This window comes from Schistocerca americana, chromosome 9, assembly GCF_021461395.2.
Source record: "Schistocerca americana isolate TAMUIC-IGC-003095 chromosome 9, iqSchAmer2.1, whole genome shotgun sequence".
Taxonomy (NCBI): domain Eukaryota; kingdom Metazoa; phylum Arthropoda; class Insecta; order Orthoptera; family Acrididae; genus Schistocerca; species Schistocerca americana.
In genome coordinates, this window is record NC_060127.1 from 108683954 (window position 1) to 108703582 (window position 19629).

The following is a 19629-nucleotide window of genomic DNA, read 5'->3' on the forward strand; positions in this document are numbered from 1 at the left end:
ACATTTTGGAGTGTGCATTTTTGGAGAGGTGGTGAGGACAGGACATAATTATGTGGATGTTTTAGAAAACAATGGCCAAGAAACATTTCTATTGTGATTTTTAAAACAAAAATGTAACATTTTCAAAATTGCTGGACAATAGGTGAGTGCTTGACACTTACTGCTCAACATGTACATTACAAAATTTTAAAAATCCCAGGGAATCATTTGAGCAGCACGGAACACAAATTTTATAAACAAATAATGAGTATATGTAGTTCACCTGCTATATGAATAAAGAAAGAATGCTTCAGTAAAAAACCTTACACTGACTAACAACAATACTTTGTGGCTCATTGTTACAGTGGTGTACTTCAATATTGGGTAGAAGAGGTACATCATGTCTACTGCTTTGCACATTTTCTTCACCATTATCCTGCTGTGACTCCTCATGAGATTTTGTCTCAATTCTTAGCACTTTGGCACAACCACAAGCTGCCAGTTCAATAAGTGTCATCAGCTTCATTGACAGACTCATTGCTAGGTTCCTGTGTCAGTAAGTTCCTTCCCAAACTGCCAGACATAGTAGAGCGCAGCCCCCTGTCTCCTGTTTGGTTCCTGTTGTTGGATTCATCACAACACTTCACCCTTTGCAGTACTGGGTGAAAACACGAGTAATAGAGAAGCATAAAACCTATACCTGTCACAAAAGGCACAATACACCCTAACAAAAGTGGATAGAAGTACCACTCGTTTTGCATTGCCATGTCTGCTGTGGCCCACACTGTCACCGCCGCCATGATGTTCTCTGCAAAGCAGATCGTGTAGTAGATGGAGTACCGAATCCTGTTCTGGCCATCCTTTGGTGCAATGTACGTAAAAATGTAGATGAGGCCGAGGACGGAGCAGAAGAGTATCTCCGCAGCTCGCTGTTTCGTTGCAGATACTTTCTGTGAGAAGCAGAAGTTTGTGCGTTCCCACAGTGACAGCCAGACTGTCACGATTAACCAGTGCACACCACACATCACAGCAGTCTCTGTAGGAAATGTCACCGAAGCCACAGAAATTGACAGAATTCTCGAAACTGAAACAAATTGATATACGTACTGCGTCAACTGAAAGAGCACCTCATACAATAAAACAAGAAAAACTTTTCAGAAACCAGATGCATTACTTTTATTTTATGTATCTGTCAGGCTTGGTAGCACCATGCAAGCATGAGCTACTTGGTCATGGTACAAGTCAATACATAGTTTACCAAATACTGATTAAAAAATTGTAAACTAAAGAGTTAATAAAACAGGAAATAAACTGTGAAAGTGCATACAAATGAAGAAAGACAAAAGTTCTACATTAATGATTGGAAGTACTGTATAGAATAGTAGGAATGTGTGACAAGGAAAAGCACTTCAACATGAATCTGAATACTTGGGGTTGATCACTAAATTTTATTCAGTTCTATTGGAAGTCTGTTGAAAATGAAACCTGCTGAACAGTGCACTCCTTTCCATCCACTGTTTAAGGAAGTGTTATTTGAGTTATATTTTTTTCTCTGTAGTGTTTACTGAATGTATGTTGCAATTTCTTCTGAATGAATCAGTACTGTCAGCATGTTCCGTGATGCAATCTATCTACAGAGTGAGCAGATTTCGAATTCCAGCACCTGAAGAAAGGCCTATTCTGGTATCTTGGAAGCAAAACATTGAATGACAGATGAAGCAAGGAGAAATAGGAGCCAGATGAAAACAGGAAAAAAGCGTGGCCTTCTCTGCCAGAAGAATTCAGTATGTATCAAACATAGACATTAATGGTAGAAAGTGCACAGAGTTCCCCAACATATACCTGCTTGTGCGACAATAGAACAAACAAGCCTTCAGCTTCAGTGTTGGACACAGTGGAGACTGTACCTTTCTCGAAGAGCGCAGCATTCAGTTTCTGCACATCTTGAACATGATCCTTCTAAGAACGCCTTCCGTCTATCCTAAGTATTAAGAATTCAAAATGGTCAACTTCACATTTTGTTTAAATAAACTCTAAATGTCCACCACTAGAATTTAAGATAAGTGATCATTCCATTCTCTTCCATGTAATGTTGCAAGTTTACCTTTCAGTGTGTTTGAGGAAACATATGTAACAAGCAAAGTATTACAAGACCTTTGGATGGAATGAATGACCTTTTGAGGAGGTAATATGAACTGGAAGTAATGAGATTAGCCATAAACATAAAATGTGTGGATCCTGTAGCTGACAAAGTAAAGTAGTTCTGGTGCCTTGGAAGCAAAACAATGCATCATAGATTAAGCAAAGAGTAGATAAGAATCAGACTAGAATGGGAAGAAGTCAACTAGTATCACACATATAGGCTTTAATGTGAGTGAAAAATTGTGGATGTGCATTTGTAACACAGCAGTGTATAGGGGTGAACCGTGGACTGCGGGAAAAATGGAAAAGAAAAGATTCAAAGTTTTTACAATGGCATTTAGAAATGAAATGCACTGAAGACATAAAAACTGAGAAGGCTCTTCGTAGACTTGGCTAAGAAAGGAATATAAGGGAAACACTACACAGATGAATGGGAATGATGACAGTACATATGTTAAGGCATTGGTAGGGAGTAACATGCACAGTTGTAGAGGAAGCTATAGAGGGTGATGGCAAACCCTTCATGGGTAAGTAGAGATCAGATCATATACAACAAACAATTGAGAACATTGAATGTGGGTGCTACTCTGAGATGAAGTGAGTGATACATTAGAGGAAATCATGGTGGGCCACATCAAACCAGTTGGAAAGTTGGAACACCAATTTTTTTGGGGGGGGGGGGGGGGGGGGAAGGAATGCATCATCCACCTTCTCCACTAGGATTAAGACTGTCTATAGTCATCCTTCAAACATGCTTCTGTTTTTGTTCCTAAGACAGTGTGTCTAATGGTATTTCCAGTCTTGATTCTCTCTGCCAACAACATCATGCAGGAATTGTATAATAACTACACTATATACAGAGTGGTCTAAAATTTCCCTTACGAACTCCTAAGATTTGCAGAGGGGCTGAGTAGATAATATTTTGGATTGGAACCCAGGTCAAGAAATGAAACATTTCTGTTCTACAACCATTTGACAAAATATTGGTAACATGACCACTTTTACAAGCAGTTTATTAGGTGTGACCCAGTACATCACTAGTTTTGCAATTCTACTTATTAATAACCAAAGAAACAAAAAGGAAACTAAATCAGTTTTCAGAGACACTGTTGTTTACAGTTAAACTTAAATTGTTTTTGTCCTTTTCAGAGGAGGGTTAGCATTCTGATCCACTACAAGTAAGGTTAGAAGTGGCGACCACCAAGTTAAGCATACACGTTGTACCTATGAATGATGATGTGGTATAGATGCTCTATCACATGTGATGTGTCTGCAATCCGTCCTGCAGCGATCACAACTTTTGTCACCAAGCCTTCTGTCTCTGGAGGTGTCTCATAAACCAAATTCTTCATTCTACCCCAGAGGAAAAAGTCCAATGAAAAATCTGGTCATCATGGAGGCCACGTGATTGGGCCACTTTGGCCTATCTGTTGGTGTCTGAATTGCTGGTCCTGAACATGACATGAAAAGTGGGGAGATGTGCCGTCACAATGAAACCACATGTTCAGTGCCACAGCATCCAGAAACATGCCAAATACTTGTTATTGGAAGGTCAAGTAGATGGGACCCATGGGCTTGGTGAGCAGGGGGGGGGGGGGGGGCAATTCCCTGAACATGTTTGGAATGTGGGTTTTTGTTTGCCTAGACATGGCTGTTTTGAAAATTGAGAACACAATCCCTAGTAATTTTACAATCATCTATGAAGAGAATATGCCACGGAAATGCTACAGGCTCTTTGATACAGGGGCGCAGAAATTGCATACAAAACTCAACACGTGGTGCAAAATTGGCTGTCATTAGTGACTTTATCTTTTGAAGGTGGTATGGATGTAGTTGTTGGTCATGCAGAACATACCAGGCGGTGCTGGGAGCAACATCCTTTGCATGCACAATGGCTTGTATACTCGTTGACAGGTTCTCTTCAACGTGATGCATTGTGACCTCTTCCAGAATGGATGTGTGGTATCTCCTGGAAGCACCAGTCACATCTGAGTACAGTGAAGGTACCTCTTTGTTGAACCCATTACATAATTGTGACAAAAAGGGTACACAATGCAGGCAGATATTGTGGGTAACGATTTTCATAAAGATGACGAGCAGCTCTTGCATTACTGTGAACTTCATCATGTAGACGGACCATGATGGTATATTCCGCAAATGTGTAGTTGACTCTGTTGCTCTAACACTCACAGACACATGAATAAGACTCAAACCAGGTCATAGAGACTGCCGATCTGACATAAGCACTGCCCTCATAGGGCCAGTATTGCCTCTCGTTTTCCTGCATTTCTCCAGAATCCAAACTGATCTTCCACAAGGCCAGCTCCTACCAGTTTCTCCATTCTTCTGTACAGAATTCATATTAATATTTTGCAGCCATGATTTATTAAACTGATAGTTTGGTAACATTCACCCCGTCAGCTCATTCTTCTTGAAGTGTGAGGGTATTTCGACAGTCTTATACATCTTGCACACCAGATGGAATACTCTTCTCATGGCTATTCTGATGGAATGTCAACAACACAAGTGGCCTAGTTTTGGTTTAGGTCTTGCAATTCTCTGACAGATTCTTCTCACAATAGCATATTTCTGATATCGTCTTCATTTATGGCCTCTTCCATGTAATATTGCCTTCAAGCTCATCTCCTTTGTATGCATGCTATATATACTCCTTCCACCTGTAAGCTTTACCTTCATTGCTGAGGACTGATTTTCCATCTTAGCTCTTGATATTCATGAAGCTACTTCTCTTTGCTCCTAAGGCCTGCTTGATTTTCCTCTAGGCAGTATTTATGTGTTCTCTGGTGACATACGCTTCTATATCCTTACATTTGTCCTCTAGCCATTCCTGCTTAGTCATTTTGCACTTTTTGCCAATCTCATTTTTGGCAATTTGGATTCCCTTTTGCCTGCTTCATCTGTTGCATTTTTATATTTTCTCCTCTCATCAGTTAAATTCAATATCTCCTGTGATATCCTTGTATTTCTACTAGACCTTGTCTGCCTTCACTGTTTCATCTCTCAAAGCCACCTATTCGTCTTCTACCATTTTCCTTTCCCCTGTTCTAGGCAATTGTTGTCTAATGCTCCCTCTGAAACTCTCAACATCCTCTGGTTCTTTCAACTTATCTAGGTCCTGTCTCCCTAACTTCCTACCTTTGTGCAATTTCTTCAGTTTTAATCTACAGTTCATAACCAATAAATTGTGGTTAGAGTCCACATTTGCTCCTGGAAATGTCTTACAATCTGGTTCCTAAATCTCTATCTTACCATTATACAATCAATGTGAAATCTACCAGTGACTCCAGGTCTCTTTCACATATATAACCTTCTTTCATGATTCTTAAACCAAGAGTTAGCAATGATTAAATTATGGCCTCAGCAAATTTCTACCAGGTGGCTTCCTCTTATTTTTCTTCTCTTGGTTTTCCTACTATCAAATTCCAGTCACCCGTCACAATTACACTGTGGTGACCAAAGTCTTGGGACATCTTCTACTTTTGTGTCTCACCTCCTTTTGCTCAGTGTAGTGCAGCAATTGAAAAAAAATGTCACGATGATCTCTCAATTGGCAAAGATTCTACAATAGTGCCCCATTCGAAACCTTAGGAGGAGACTGACAATGGGGAGGTGACTGGGAGAAAAAGACTGAATAACTACAGTGGAAAATGTTTCTAGGGAAGCTAGAAAATCTGAAAAGGGAAATGCTAAGGCTCAGACTAGATATAGTGGGGATCAGAGAAGTGAAATGGAAAGAAGATAAGGATTTCTGGTCATATGAGTATAGGGTAATAGCAACAGCAGAAAATAGTATAACAGGAGTAGGATTAATTAAGAACAGGAAGATAGAGCAGAAAGTGTGTTACTGTGAACAGTTCAGTGATAGGGCTGTTCTCATCAGAATCAACAGCAAAGCAACACTAACACCAATAGTTAAAGTACACAAACTGACGTAAGCCAAAGATGAAGTGCTAGAGAAAAATATGAGGATATTGAATGGGTAATTCAATATGTAAAGCAAGATGAAAATCTAATAGTCTTGGAGGATTGGAATGTGGTCATATGAAAAGAAGTACAAGAAAGTTTTACTGGAGAATATGGACTTTGGAATAGGGATTAGATAGGAGAAAGGCTAACTGAGTTCTGCAATAAATTTCAGCTAGCCATAGCAAATACTCTAATCAAGAATGACAAGAGGAGGAGGTATGCTTGGAAAAGGTCAGGAGATATGGGAAGATTTCAGTTAGATCACATCATTGTCAGGCAAATATAACAAAATCAGATACTAGATTGTAATGCATAACCAGAGGCAGATATAGATCAAAAGATCACAATTCAGTAGTGATGGAGAGTTGGCTGAAGTTTAAGAGATTGGTCAGGAAGAATCAATACACAAAGGAGAGTGATACGGAAGTACTATGGAATGACGAGATATGCTTGAAGTTCTCTAAGGCTACAGATACAGCAATAAGGAATAGCTTAGTAGGCAGTACAGTTGGAGAGGAATGGACATTTCTAAAAACGGCAATCACAGAAGTTAAAAAAAAAAACATAGGTACAGAGGAATGAAATAAATAGGAAGTCCAGGGAAGCTAAGACAAAATGGCTGCAGAAAAAATATGAAGAAATCAGGGGGAAAAAAAGGAAGATCATCATAAGGACTGACTCAGCATATGGAAAAGTTAAAATAGATTTAGGTGAAACTAAAAGCAATGGTGGTAACACTGAGAGTGGAACAGGAATTCCACTGTTAAACACAGAGGAGAGAGCAGGTAGGTGGAAACAGCACGTTGAAGGCCTCTGTGAGGGGCAAGACTTGTCTGAAGGCATGATAGAAGAAGAAACAGGAGCCATTGTAGAAGAGGCCAGGGATCCAGTATTAGAATTGGAATTTAAAAGAGACTTCAAAGACTTTAGACTGAATAAGTCAGAAGGGATACATATTATTCCATGAGAATTTCTGAAATCATTGGGGGAAGTGGCAACAAAGTGACTAATCACATTAGTGTATAGAATGTATGAGACTGGCAATATATGATCTGACTTCCAAAAAAACATCATTCACACAATTCTGAAGATTGCAAGAGCCAAAAAGTGTGAGAATTATTGTAAAAAACAGCTTAACAGCACATGCATCCAAGTTGCTTTTCAGAATAATATACAGAAGAATGGAAAAGAAAATTGAGAATGTGTTAGATGATGATCAGTTTGGCTTTGGGAAAGGTAAGGGCACTAGAGAGGCAATTCTAATGTTGTGGTTGATAATGGAAGCAAGAATAAAGGAAAGTCCAGACAGATTTGTAGGATTTGTCAACCTGGAAAAAGAGTTCGACAGTGTCAAATTGTGCAAGATGTTAGAAATTCTGAGATAAATAGAGTAAGATATAGGGAAAGATGGGTAATAAACAATATGTATAAGAGCCAAGAGAGAACAATGAGACGGGAATACCAAGAACGAAGTGCTCAGATTAAAGAGGGTGTAAGACAGGGGTATAGTCTTTTGCCCTTGCTGTTGAATCTGTATATCGAAGAAACAATGACAGAAATACAAGGAATTTTCAAGAGTGGAACTGAAATTCAAGGTGAAAGGATATCAATGATACGATTTGTTGATGACATTGCTATCCTCAGAGAAAGTGAAGAAGAATTACAGGATCTGATGAATGAAATGAACGGTCTAATGAGCACAGAATATGTGTTGAGAGTAGATTGAAGAAAGACAAAAGTAACGAGAAATAGCAGAAATAGGAACAGTGAGGAACTTATCATCTGGATTGGTGATCACCAAGTGGATGAAGTTTAGAAATTCTGCTACCTAGGTGGCAAAATAACCTGTGATGGATAGAGCAAGGAGGACATAAAAAGCAGACCATCACTGGCAAGAAAGCATTCCTGGCCCGGAGAAGTCTACAAGTATAAAACATAGCTCTTAATCTAAGTAATAAATTTCTAAGAATGGACATTTGAATCATAGCATTGTATGGTAGTTAAAGGTGGACTGTGGGAAAATGGGAAAAGAAGAGAACTGAAGCATCTGAGATGTGGTGCTACACAAGAATGTTGAAATTTAGGTGGACTGATAAGGTAAGGAACGATGAGATTCTTCGCAGAATCGGTGATGAAAGGATTGTATGGAAAACACTGACAAGAAGGAGGGGAGGATGGTAGGGCATCAGTTAAGACATCAGGGAATAACTTCTATGGTACTAGAGGGAGCTGTAGAGTGCGTAAAAACTGCAGAGAAAAACAGAGATAGGAATACATCCAGCAAATAACAGAGGATGTAGGCTGTGAGTACTAGTCTGAGATGAAGAGGTTGGAGGTTAGCACAGGAGAGGAGCTCGTGGCAGGCTGCATTAAAACCATCAGATAACTGACTTAAAAAAAATAGAGCGACAGAAGTGATGTAGCATGGACTCAACAAGTCGTTGGAAGTCCCCTGCAATAAATATTGAACTGACCACTCGATTATGTCCCATAAATGTTCAATGGGATTCATGTCAGGCAATCTGGGTGTCCAAATCATTCACTGAATTGTCCAGGATGCTCTTTAGACTAATTGGGAATAATTGTGGCCTGAAGATATGCAGCATCATCGTCCATAAAAAATTCCAACATTGTTTGGGAACATGGAGTCCATTAATGGCTGCAAACGGCCTCCAAGTAGCCAATGATCAGTTCAGTTGGAACAGAGGACCAAGTCCATTCCATAAAAACACAGCCACACCATTATGGAGCTACCACCAGCTTGCACAGTACCTTGTTGATAACTTGAGTTCTTGGTTTTGTGGTATCTGCACCACACTTGAACCCTACCATCAGCTCTTACCAACTGACATTGGGACTCATATGACCAGGCCACTCTTTTCCAGTTGTCTGGGGCCCACCCAATATGGCCACAAGCCCGGGAGAGGTGCAGCCGGTGATGTCAAGCTGTTAGCAAATGCACTCATGTTGGTTGTCTTCTGCCATATCTCATTAATGCCAAATTTTGCCATACTGTCCTAATGGATACATTTGTCATAAATTCCACATTGATTTCTGTGGTAATTTCATGCAGTGTTGCTTATCTGTTAGAACTGACAATTCTATGCAAACACCGCTGCTCTCGTTTGTTGAGTAAAGTCCATTGCCCACTGCACTGCCTGAAATTTGGTATTCTCAGCACACTCGTGACACTGTGGATCTCAGAATACTGAATCCGCTATAGATTTCCAAAACGAAATGTCCCATGTGTTTAGCTCCAACTACCATTCCGCATTCAAAGTCTGCTAATGCCCACGGTAAGGGCCATAATGACATCTGAAACCTTTTCACATGAATCACCTGAATACACATGACAGCTCCACCAATGTACTGCCCTTTTATCTTTTGTATGTGATATTACTGCCATGTTTATATGTGCATATCACTATCCTATGACTTTTGTCACATCAGTGTAAATTTTCATTTCCTTTAACTACCTGATTAATTTATAACCTCTTCATACATTTTCTCAATCTCTTTTTCATTTGTGGAGCTAGTTGACACATACACTTGTACTGCTGTGGTGAATGTGGACTTGGTGTCCTTCGCTTATGTAGCCAAAATCCTTTCTTTGTGAGCTAAATGACAAAAAGCATTTAAATCAGATGGACAAGTAACAGCACTTAAATCTCCAAAATGCAGTGAAGAACTAAGCACTAAGGTAAGAGCAGTCTCAAATGAAGACAAGGCTATGTAACTTTGTATGTTCAGTCCTCAATAATTTTCAGGGTGTCTTACTCTTGTCTATGCACTCACTGCCTCAGTTGTCTCTTTTGCTATAAAAGAATATATCAATCCTGTGCAGTTAAAATTTAATGTCATATTTACTGTCAGTGCCAGGTATGCTATAACATTTAGGACTGTTGAATAAGGCAATTACAGCTGTACTATAGTAGTTTGTATGTCTAACTCCATAAATAATTTTTAGCCTTTGCAAAGTGAAGTGTAAATTATATTCTGAACTTATCAGTTATTCATAGAAAACAGAGTTTAAATCAGTATCAGATGAAGATGTCTACAACAATGAGCTTTGAAAATACGCTCACTGAATGAGGTGGCACAGTGGTTAGCAAACCAGACTCACATTTGGGAGGATGATGGTTCAAACCCACATCCGGCCATCCTGATTTAGGTTTTCCGTGATTTCCCTAAATTGCTTTGGGCAAATGCTGGGATAATTCCTCTGAAAGGGCACAGCTGATTTTTTTTCCCCATCCTTTCCTAATCTGACGAGACTGATGACCTTTCTGTTTGGTTCCCTCCCAAATGCAACAAACCAACTGATGAACCAAATATGCTGATTAAGTTGCTTTCATGAGTAGTTTCATACCGTAAACATTTTTTAGTCTGAATCCTATGAACCAAAATAAAATAATAATAATGAAAGAAAAGAAACAAATCTTACCAGTAACCATGAAATGCCAGAGGAACTGTATAATTGTTCCTTTCCATGTGATGTTTTCTTTGTCTTGTTGTGCTAACCGTATTACTCTTTGATAGGAGGCCACAGACCAGCCGATATTTAACATGGAGCTTCCGAAAGATGCCATCTGACTGTCATCTAGAAACAGAAACAGGTATTATATTTTCTTGAGGAAATATCTCATCATATTATCCATAAGTAAAATAAAGAGCATGTTTGAAGCACATAAACATATTGCTATTTGCATATGATTCTAAAGGTACATGATGAACCAAAATTTTCTCAACTCTGACAATATATACATTAAGATACTGACAAATAATGGATTACTAACAGACAAAATACAGGTTAAGCATTGCTCAAGAGGATTGTAAATGAACCAGAGAATGGAAGGATGTGGATAAGGAATATATACACCAAAACACCAAAGAAACTGGTATAGGCAGGCAGTAAGTGTCAGGCGCAGTTGTCAGATCGGTAACTGCTGCTACAATGGCAGGTTATTAAGATTTAAGTGAGTTTGAATGTGGTTTTATAGTCAGTGCATAAGCGATGGTACTCAACATCTCCAAGGTGGTGATGAAATGAGGACTTTCCTGTACGACCATTTCACGAGTGTACTGTGAATATCAGGAATCCAGTAAAACATCAAATCTCTGACATTGCTGCAGCCAGAAAAAGATTCTGCAAGAATGGGGCCAGTGACAATTGAAGAAAATTGTTCAATGTGACAGCAATGCAACCCTTCCGCAAATTGCTGCACATTTAATGCTGGGCCATCAACAAGTGTCAGTGTGCGAACCATTCAACAAAACATCAATGGTATGTGCTTTCGGAACCGAAGACCATCTCGTGTACCCTTGATGATTGCTTGACATAAAGGTTTATGCCTCACCTGGGCCCATCAACACTGAAATTGGACTGTTGATGACTGGAAACATGTTGCCTGGCTGAGTGTCTTTTCAAATTGTATTGAGGGGATAGACATGTGCGGGTATGGAAACAACCTCATGAATCCTTAGACCCTGCACATCAGCAGGGGACTGTTCAAGCTGGTGGAGGCTCTGTAATGGTGTGGGGCATGTGCAGTTGGAGTAATATGGGACCACTGATACATCTAGATATGACCCTGACAGGTGACACATACATAAGCATCCTATCTGATCACCTGCATCCATTAATCTCCATTGTGCATTCTGATGGACTTGGGAAAGCCCAACAGGACAATGCGACACCCCACACATCCAGAATTTCTGCGATGTGGCTCCAGTAACAGTCTTCTAAGTTTAAACATTTCTGCTGGCCACCAGACTGCCGAGACATAAACATTATTGAACATATCTGGGATGCATTGCAACGTGCCGTTCAGAAGAGATCTCCACCCCCTCGTACTCTTATATGGATTAATGAACAGCACTGCGAGGTTCATGGTGTCAATTCCCTCCAGCACTACTTTAGACATTAGTCGAGTCCATGCCATGTCATGTTGCAACACTTCTGCGTGCTCACAGGGACCCTACACAATATTAGGCAAATGTACCAGTTCTTTGGCTCTTCAGTGTAAATCTTTGCCTTTTGGAGGTGGGACTTCCTCCAGTTGTGTGGCGTAGCAACCATAAAAATTGCATGTGACCTGAATATGGAGATATCATTGTGGTCACTGAAAATTCTTTATGTCGGTGTGGTGGTATAAAAAAGGCCAAATGTCCTGCAACAACAAACCAAAACGGGGTTACTATGTACAAGCCACTCTAAAAAAAATGAGTGCTGAGAAAAAGGAAATGGATGCGAATGATTGTTAATTAGTTCTGAGAGATATAGATGCCAAAGCTGGACTTCCCATAGCATAATACCACCATCATTTTTCCAGTAAGCTCTGAGAATGTGGCAAATGGTACTGCAGAACCATGCAACTTCACTACCAGGAAAGAAATTTTGGATTGGCGCTAGTGAGGAAAAAACGATTGGTATCAGTTATCCTAGCTTAGTAGCATTCAGTACACCTTACACCAATGTTCACAAAACACAGCAATGTGAGATGATTTTAACACTGACACCGTAATGATAAGAGTCTCAAATCTCTAGATATTCTGCGCTTTGTGAGCAATGGTGATAAGTGTGTTGAATGCTAGTAAACTACAATGATTATACAAGGCATGTTCAGAAAGCAAGTGTACTAGATTTTTTTTTTATTTTTTGTTTTATTTTTTTTTTAGAAAAAGAGTATTTAAAAGAAATTAGAAGATTTTGTTCTCTGTTTGTCCATTTGTCTACATAATCACGATCCCATTCGCTGCATGTGAATGAGCTGTGGCACAAGCTTCCTTATGCCCCATTCTAAGAACTCTCCCACCAGCTCTCATCCCCCCTCCCAAACCTTAGAAACTGTTTCTGCAATTGCGCATCAGTTAAAAATTTAATGCCACTCATGTGTGCCTTCAGGGAGATGAAAGATGACAGTCTGAGGCACCTAGCCGGGGGAATATAGAGAGCGGTTCAAAACATCCCAATCAAATTGAGTCCAAGCATGCCTCAGTGGCTAGGGCTATGTGAGGACAGGTGTCGTACAACAAGCACATTCCTCTCATCATCATTCCCCTTCTTTTGATTTGAATGCTTCTTTTGAGTTTAATTAGGTCTCACAATGTTATTGTGCATTGATGGCCTTCACCTGAGGCAGAAATTCGACCAAAATGATGCCTTTTCAATCTCAAAACACTTAGGATGTGATTTTTCTGCCAGAAATTTTGGTTTTGAATTTTTTGGCAGGTGGGGAACTGGTGTGACACCACTGTGATGACTGTCTTTTTGTCTCAGGTGTATAATGAGCCACACCCATTTCATCTCACATCATGAAGAGCTCAGAAAATCCTCACCTTCCAGTTCAAGTCACTCAAGAAACTTGCAGGTGCTGTTAACTCAATTTTTCTTGTTGGTCTGTTTTGGGACCCATCTTGTGCACAGTTTCTTGTGCCCCAGCATTTCTGTGAGTGTCTCATATAATACAGGTCTGGGGAGTTGTAGAAACATCACAGAAATTTCATCTGCTGTCAATCAATAGTCTGTACAAACAGTTTCCTCAATTTTTTGCACCAACTCATAAGTCAGAATGGAGGGTCTTCCACTCCTCTGTTTGCCATGGACATTTTTTCTGCCTCCACTAAACTTCTTACAGCAATTAAACATACTCAGTCTGTTCATAATACCTTTGCCATAGAACATTTTGATTTCCAAAGAAATTTTGATAGGTGTTATTCCTTCTGCGAGTAGAAAGCGGACTGCAGCATGTGGCTCGCACTTGGCGGGATTTTTTACCAACATCTTTCACACAACTGGACACGACAACGTGAATTTGTGTACCACAGTGTTCCTGTGTTTGCTTGTTCTTGTCAGGGGATCCTTCTTTACCACTCAGTGTTGTCAACTCTCAAAAAACAAAAATCCACAGCCCATTATGGTCACAGTACACTTGATTTCCGAACATACCTTCTAGAAACAACTACTTCACATACATACAAACAAATACCCACATTAAAAATGTGGCCATGTTTTAGGCCTGGTTTTAATTGATTTTCACCATTGCATGCATTTCAGGAACACTTTTGTTTAAGAGATTCTCATGCAAGCAATGGAGTCAGTATCTAACCTGCAGAATTAATCTTTCACTCTGCAGTGGGGTATGTGTGGTTTGGAACTTCCTGGCAGATTAACTGGGTGTTGAACTGGGAACTTAGACACCAACCATGCCATTCACACTCTTTCCGATGGGTCGTGAATCGTGCCCAGACAGATCAGTCGGTAAAGGCATTGGCATCTATATAAAATGAGTAAAAAGAATGGATCTTCAACACCACAGACCAATACCCTCAACATCAGTTTGTTGCAGAATTCTTGAGCATATTCTAAGTTAAAATATAATAAATTTCATTGAGACAGAGCTTCTGTTCACAAATCAGCATTAGAAAGCATTGCTTGTGCAAATCTTAGCTTGCTCTTTTTTCATAACATATACCTCAAACCACGGATGAAGGGCAATGGGCAGATTCCATATTGCTAGATCTCTGGAAAGCATTTGATACAGTGCCATACTGCTGCCTCTTAATGAAGGTCCAAGCATAAGGAATTGGTTCCCAGATATGTGAGTGGATCAACAGGTTCTTAAGTAATAGAACCCAGTGTGTTGTCCTGAACAGTGAGTGTTAATCAAAGACAAGGGTATTATCAGGAGTGCTCCAGAGAAGTGTGGTAGGCCTGCTCATGTTTGCTGTATACACGAATGATAACAGAGTTGCCAGCATTCTGCAACTGATTGCTGAAACAATGTAGTATATGGGAAAGCATCATCATTGTGTGACACCAGAAAGATACAGGATTACTTGAAAAAATTTGTAGTTTGTGTTATGAATGGATATTTGCTCTAAATGTAGAAAAATATAAGTTAAGGCAGATGAGTAGGATAAAAAACCTGCAATGTTTGAATTCAGTATTAGTAATGCACTGCTTGACAACTGAACGTTGATTAAATATCCAGGCACAATATAGCAAAGCAACATGCGACAGAATGAGCTCATAAGGCCAGTTGTAGGGTAGGTGAATGGTTGATTTTGGTTTACCGTGAGAATTCTAGAAAAGTGTAGCCCATCTATAAAAGAATCCCAAGTAGAAAAGTTCTGTAACTTTTTCTTAAGTACACCTTGACTTTTTGGTACCCTAGCCAGCTTAGATTAAAGGAAGACATCAAAGTGTGCTGCTAGCTTTGTTGGCAGGTGGTTTTATCAACATCTGAGTATTACAGAAATGCTCTGTGAGCTCAAACAGAATCCCTGGAGGGAGGAAGTTGCTCCTTTTTCAAAACTCCATTGAGAAAGTTTAGAGAACTGGTATTCACAAGGGACTGCCAAATGATCCTACTTCCACCCAGGTACATGCAGCATGTGGAGTACAAAGACAAGATAAAAAATGTACGTAGATGTAGATTAGAAGGCCAGGGTCTTTGTTAAACAGTCCTCATTTGACAACAGTTTTAATTTGTTAGAAAATTTCGAAATAGCACACAGACCATTGCAGAAAAAATATTCAATGTAGAAACAATCCACTAGGCTGTGACTATGCTATTTCACTTTTTTTTAGGACTGCTCTCAGTGCTACATATACAGGAGAGCTACTGTGATGGCTGGCAACTGGAAGAAAGGTACTGGCAGAGGGAAAGATGTGGTGATTCAAATACTAACCACAAATTTTGAAGCTACAGATTTTTAAATTGCAAGGAGACTTACTAGACAGTCAATATGCTACAAAAATATGGAGTCAGCCATAGTAGAATTCACAAAAGTTGTACTTGATGCTCTTGATAAAGATCAGTGTGTCACGGGTATATTTTTGGATCTTTCTAAGGTGTTTCATACAGTCAACCACAAGATTCTACACTCCTGGAAATTGAAATAAGAACACCGTGAATTCATTGTCCCAGGAAGGGGAAACTTTATTGACACATTCCTGGGGTCAGATACATCACATGATCACACTGACAGAACCACAGGCACATAGACACAGGCAACAGAGCATGCACAATGTCGGCACTAGTACAGTGTATATCCACCTTTCGCAGCAATGCAGGCTGCTATTCTCCCATGGAGACGATCGTAGAGATGCTGGATGTAGTCCTGTGGAACGGCTTGCCATGCCATTTCCACCTGGCACCTCAGTTGGACCAGCGTTCGTGCTGGACGTGCAGACCGCGTGAGACGACGCTTCATCCAGTCCCAAACATGCTCAATGGGGGACAGATCCGGAGATCTTGCTGGCCAAGGTAGTTGACTTACACCTTCTAGAGCACGTTGGGTGGCACGGGATACATGCGGACGTGCATTGTCCTGTTGGAACAGCAAGTTCCCTTGCCGGTCTAGGAATGGTAGAACGATGGGTTCGATGACGGTTTGGATGTACCGTGCACTATTCAGTGTCCCCTCGACGATCACCAGTGGTGTACGGCCAGTGTAGGAGATCGCTCCCCACACCATGATGCCGGGTGTTGGCCTGTGTGCCTCGGTCGTATGCAGTCCTGATTGTGGCGCTCACCTGCACGGCGCCAAACACGCATACGACCATCATTGGCACCAAGGCAGAAGCGACTCTCATCGCTGAAGACGACACGTCTCCATTCGTCCCTCCATTCACGCCTCTCGCGACACCACTGGAGGCGGGCTGCACGATGTTGGGGCGTGAGCGGAAGACGGCCTAACGGTGTGCGAGACCGTAGCCCAGCTTCATGGAGACGGTTGCGAATGGTCCTCGCCGATACCCCAGGAGCAACAGTGTCCCTAATTTGCTGGGAAGTGGCGGTGCGGTCCCCTACGGCACTGCGTAGGATCCTACGGTCTTGGCGTGCATCCGTGCGTCGCTGCGGTCCGGTCCCAGGTCGACGGGCACGTGCACCTTCTGCCGACCACTGGCGACAACATCGATGTACTGTGGAGACCTCCCGCCCCACGTGTTGAGCAATTCGGCGGTACGTCCACCCGGCCTCCCGCATGCCCACTATACGCCCTCGCTCAAAGTCCGTCAACTGCACATACGGTTCACGTCCACGCTGTCGCGGCATGCTACCAGTGTTAAAGACTGCGATGGAGCTCCGTATGCCACGGCAAACTGTCTGACACTGACGGCGGCGGTGCACAAATGCTGCGCAGCTAGCGCAATTCGACGGCCAACACCGCGGTTCCTGGTGTGTCCGCTGTGCCGTGCGTGTGATCATTGCTTGTACAGCCCTCTCGCAGTGTCCGGAGCAAGTATGGTGGGTCTGACACACCGGTGTCAATGTGTTCTTTTTTCCATTTCCAGGAGTGTATTAAATAAATTAGAGGTATTAGGAATAAGAGGCATAGCTAATGACTGGTTTCAATCGTACCTAACAGATAGGGTACAAAGAGTAGAGATAACACATACTTCAAACAGATCCAAACATTTAGTAAAACACTTACCAGAAACAAAATACATTAACATAGGGGTTCTGCGAGGTAGAATGACTTTCCCAGTACTGTTACTCACGGTGAAAAGATTCTCTTCGCTGATGACAGCAATATTATAGTCTCTGAGTAAACAAGAGAACTCCTTGCTGAAAACTGAAATGAAACTCTCAGGGAAGTTTATGTTTGGTCAATAAGCAATAAAGTGACATTGAATGTAAAGAAAACTAATGCCATGAATTTCAGTTTGAAGAGGAAAAATGACCATGTTAAATTAAATGTAGATGGCACCTCTATAGACTGTGCAACAAATGCAAAATTTCTAGGGATGAATATTGATTCTAAGTTGAAGTGGTGTGAACACACAAAGGTAATCAGCATGTTATGCCCTTATAATCCTATCATCAGTGTGTAACATGCAGCGTCTTTTAGTTACATACTATTCATATGTACACTCAATCCTTAGCTATGGCATTCTTTTTTGGGGAACAAATGCACAAAATATGAACACAATTTTCAAACTCCAGAAAAGAGCCATAAGAATAATAACCAAAAATACTAGTCAAGCTCATTGTAAAGATCTGTTCAAAGCACTGGGGATTTTAACTGCTCCATGTGAATACATTTACCAGTCAGTTGTAAACATAAAAAATAACATTGGTAATTACTGGTAGATCACATAACTAATGAGGAGGTATTGAATAGAATTGGGGAGAAGAGGAGTTTGTGGCACAACTTGACTAGAAGAAGGGATCGGTTGGTAGGACATGTTCTGAGGCATCAAGGGATCACCAATTTAGTACTGGAGGGCAGTGTGGGGGGTAAAAATCGTAGAGGGAGACCAAGAAATGAATACACTAAACAGATACGGATGGATGTAGGCTGCAGTAGGTACTGGGTGATGAAGTAGCCAGCACAGGACAGAGTAGCATGGAGAGCTGCATCAAACCAGTCTCAGGACCACAACAACAATCACTGCACAAACAGATCTGACCATGCAACAAGAGCTAGACTCAACTTACGTTTACCAAGAAAAAAATAAACATAAAACTCAAAACAGCATTTTCTACCAATGAATAAAACTGTACAATAAGTTACCAAAAGAGATTAAAGAAATTGCAAAAATACACTTATTTAACAAGGCAGCTAAAAAGTACCTGTTATGCAATACATTCTATACATTGACAGATTACTTAGATAAAACAGAGTAGGGCTTTGATAAAAGAAGTGTTATACAAATAAATAATAATGATTATAAAACATCCAACATTCCACATAACACCTTCACTTTATGTTTTTTTCACCTTTTTTTCCTTTCTAGAAATACTTACCCCCAAGCTATGCATAGCACAATACTAATACCTCTTCCTCTTTCTGAGCTCAACATGCTGACAGTTTTTCAGGATAGCAAATGGGAAGTTGCAGTACAGAAAATGGCCCAGAGATCACCAGTGTGTGTGTGTGTGTGTGTGTGTGTGTGTGTGTGTGTGTGTGTGTGTGTGTGAAGTGTTATGAAACAATGTGTGTATAGTGTGTGCAGTGACTGATAGTGAGAAATGAGAGAACGGTGTGTCATTACATTATTTATTAAGTTATTTGTAAGAAACGTATTGTATACCAGGAGTAAATTTAATGATTGTCTCTAACTAGAATTCTGTAAATATATGTGTATATGAATTAGCTTATTTTAAATTGATCTAAACTTGTAAATATGAATGCTTGTGTCTGCATATGTGTGGATGGATATGTGTGTGTGTGCGAGTGTATACCCGTCCTTTTTTCCCCCTAAGGTAAGTCTTTCCGCTCCCGGGATTGGAATGACTCCTTACCCTCTCCCTTAAAACCCACATCCTTTCGTCTTTCCCCTCCTTCCCTCTTTCCTGATGAGGCAACAGTTTGTTGCGAAAGCTTGAATTTTGTGTGTATGTTTGTGTTTGTTTGTGTGTCTATCGACGTCCCAGCGCTTTCGTTTGGTATGTCACATCATCTTTGTTTTTAGATATATAAACTTGTAAATAATTAATGATATGGTTATAATAGAGGGAAACATTCCACGTAGGAAATATATATCCAAAAACAAAGATGATTTGACTT

At 40.5% G+C, this 19629-nt stretch overlaps 1 protein-coding gene across 1 annotated transcript in view; it reads right to left on the bottom strand.

Moving 5' to 3' along the window:
* Positions 1–265: 265 nt before the first annotated feature.
* Positions 266–19629, bottom strand: part of LOC124550715 (XK-related protein 7-like) — a 29765-nt gene continuing 10401 nt past the window's right edge. The window contains exons 4-5 of the mRNA XM_047125436.1: positions 10553–10708; positions 266–1063 (exon numbers count right to left, since the gene is read on the bottom strand). Coding sequence (XP_046981392.1) covers positions 483–1063; positions 10553–10708 — 737 coding nt within the window. The 3' untranslated portion in view covers positions 266–482. The remainder of the gene's footprint in view (positions 1064–10552; positions 10709–19629) is intronic.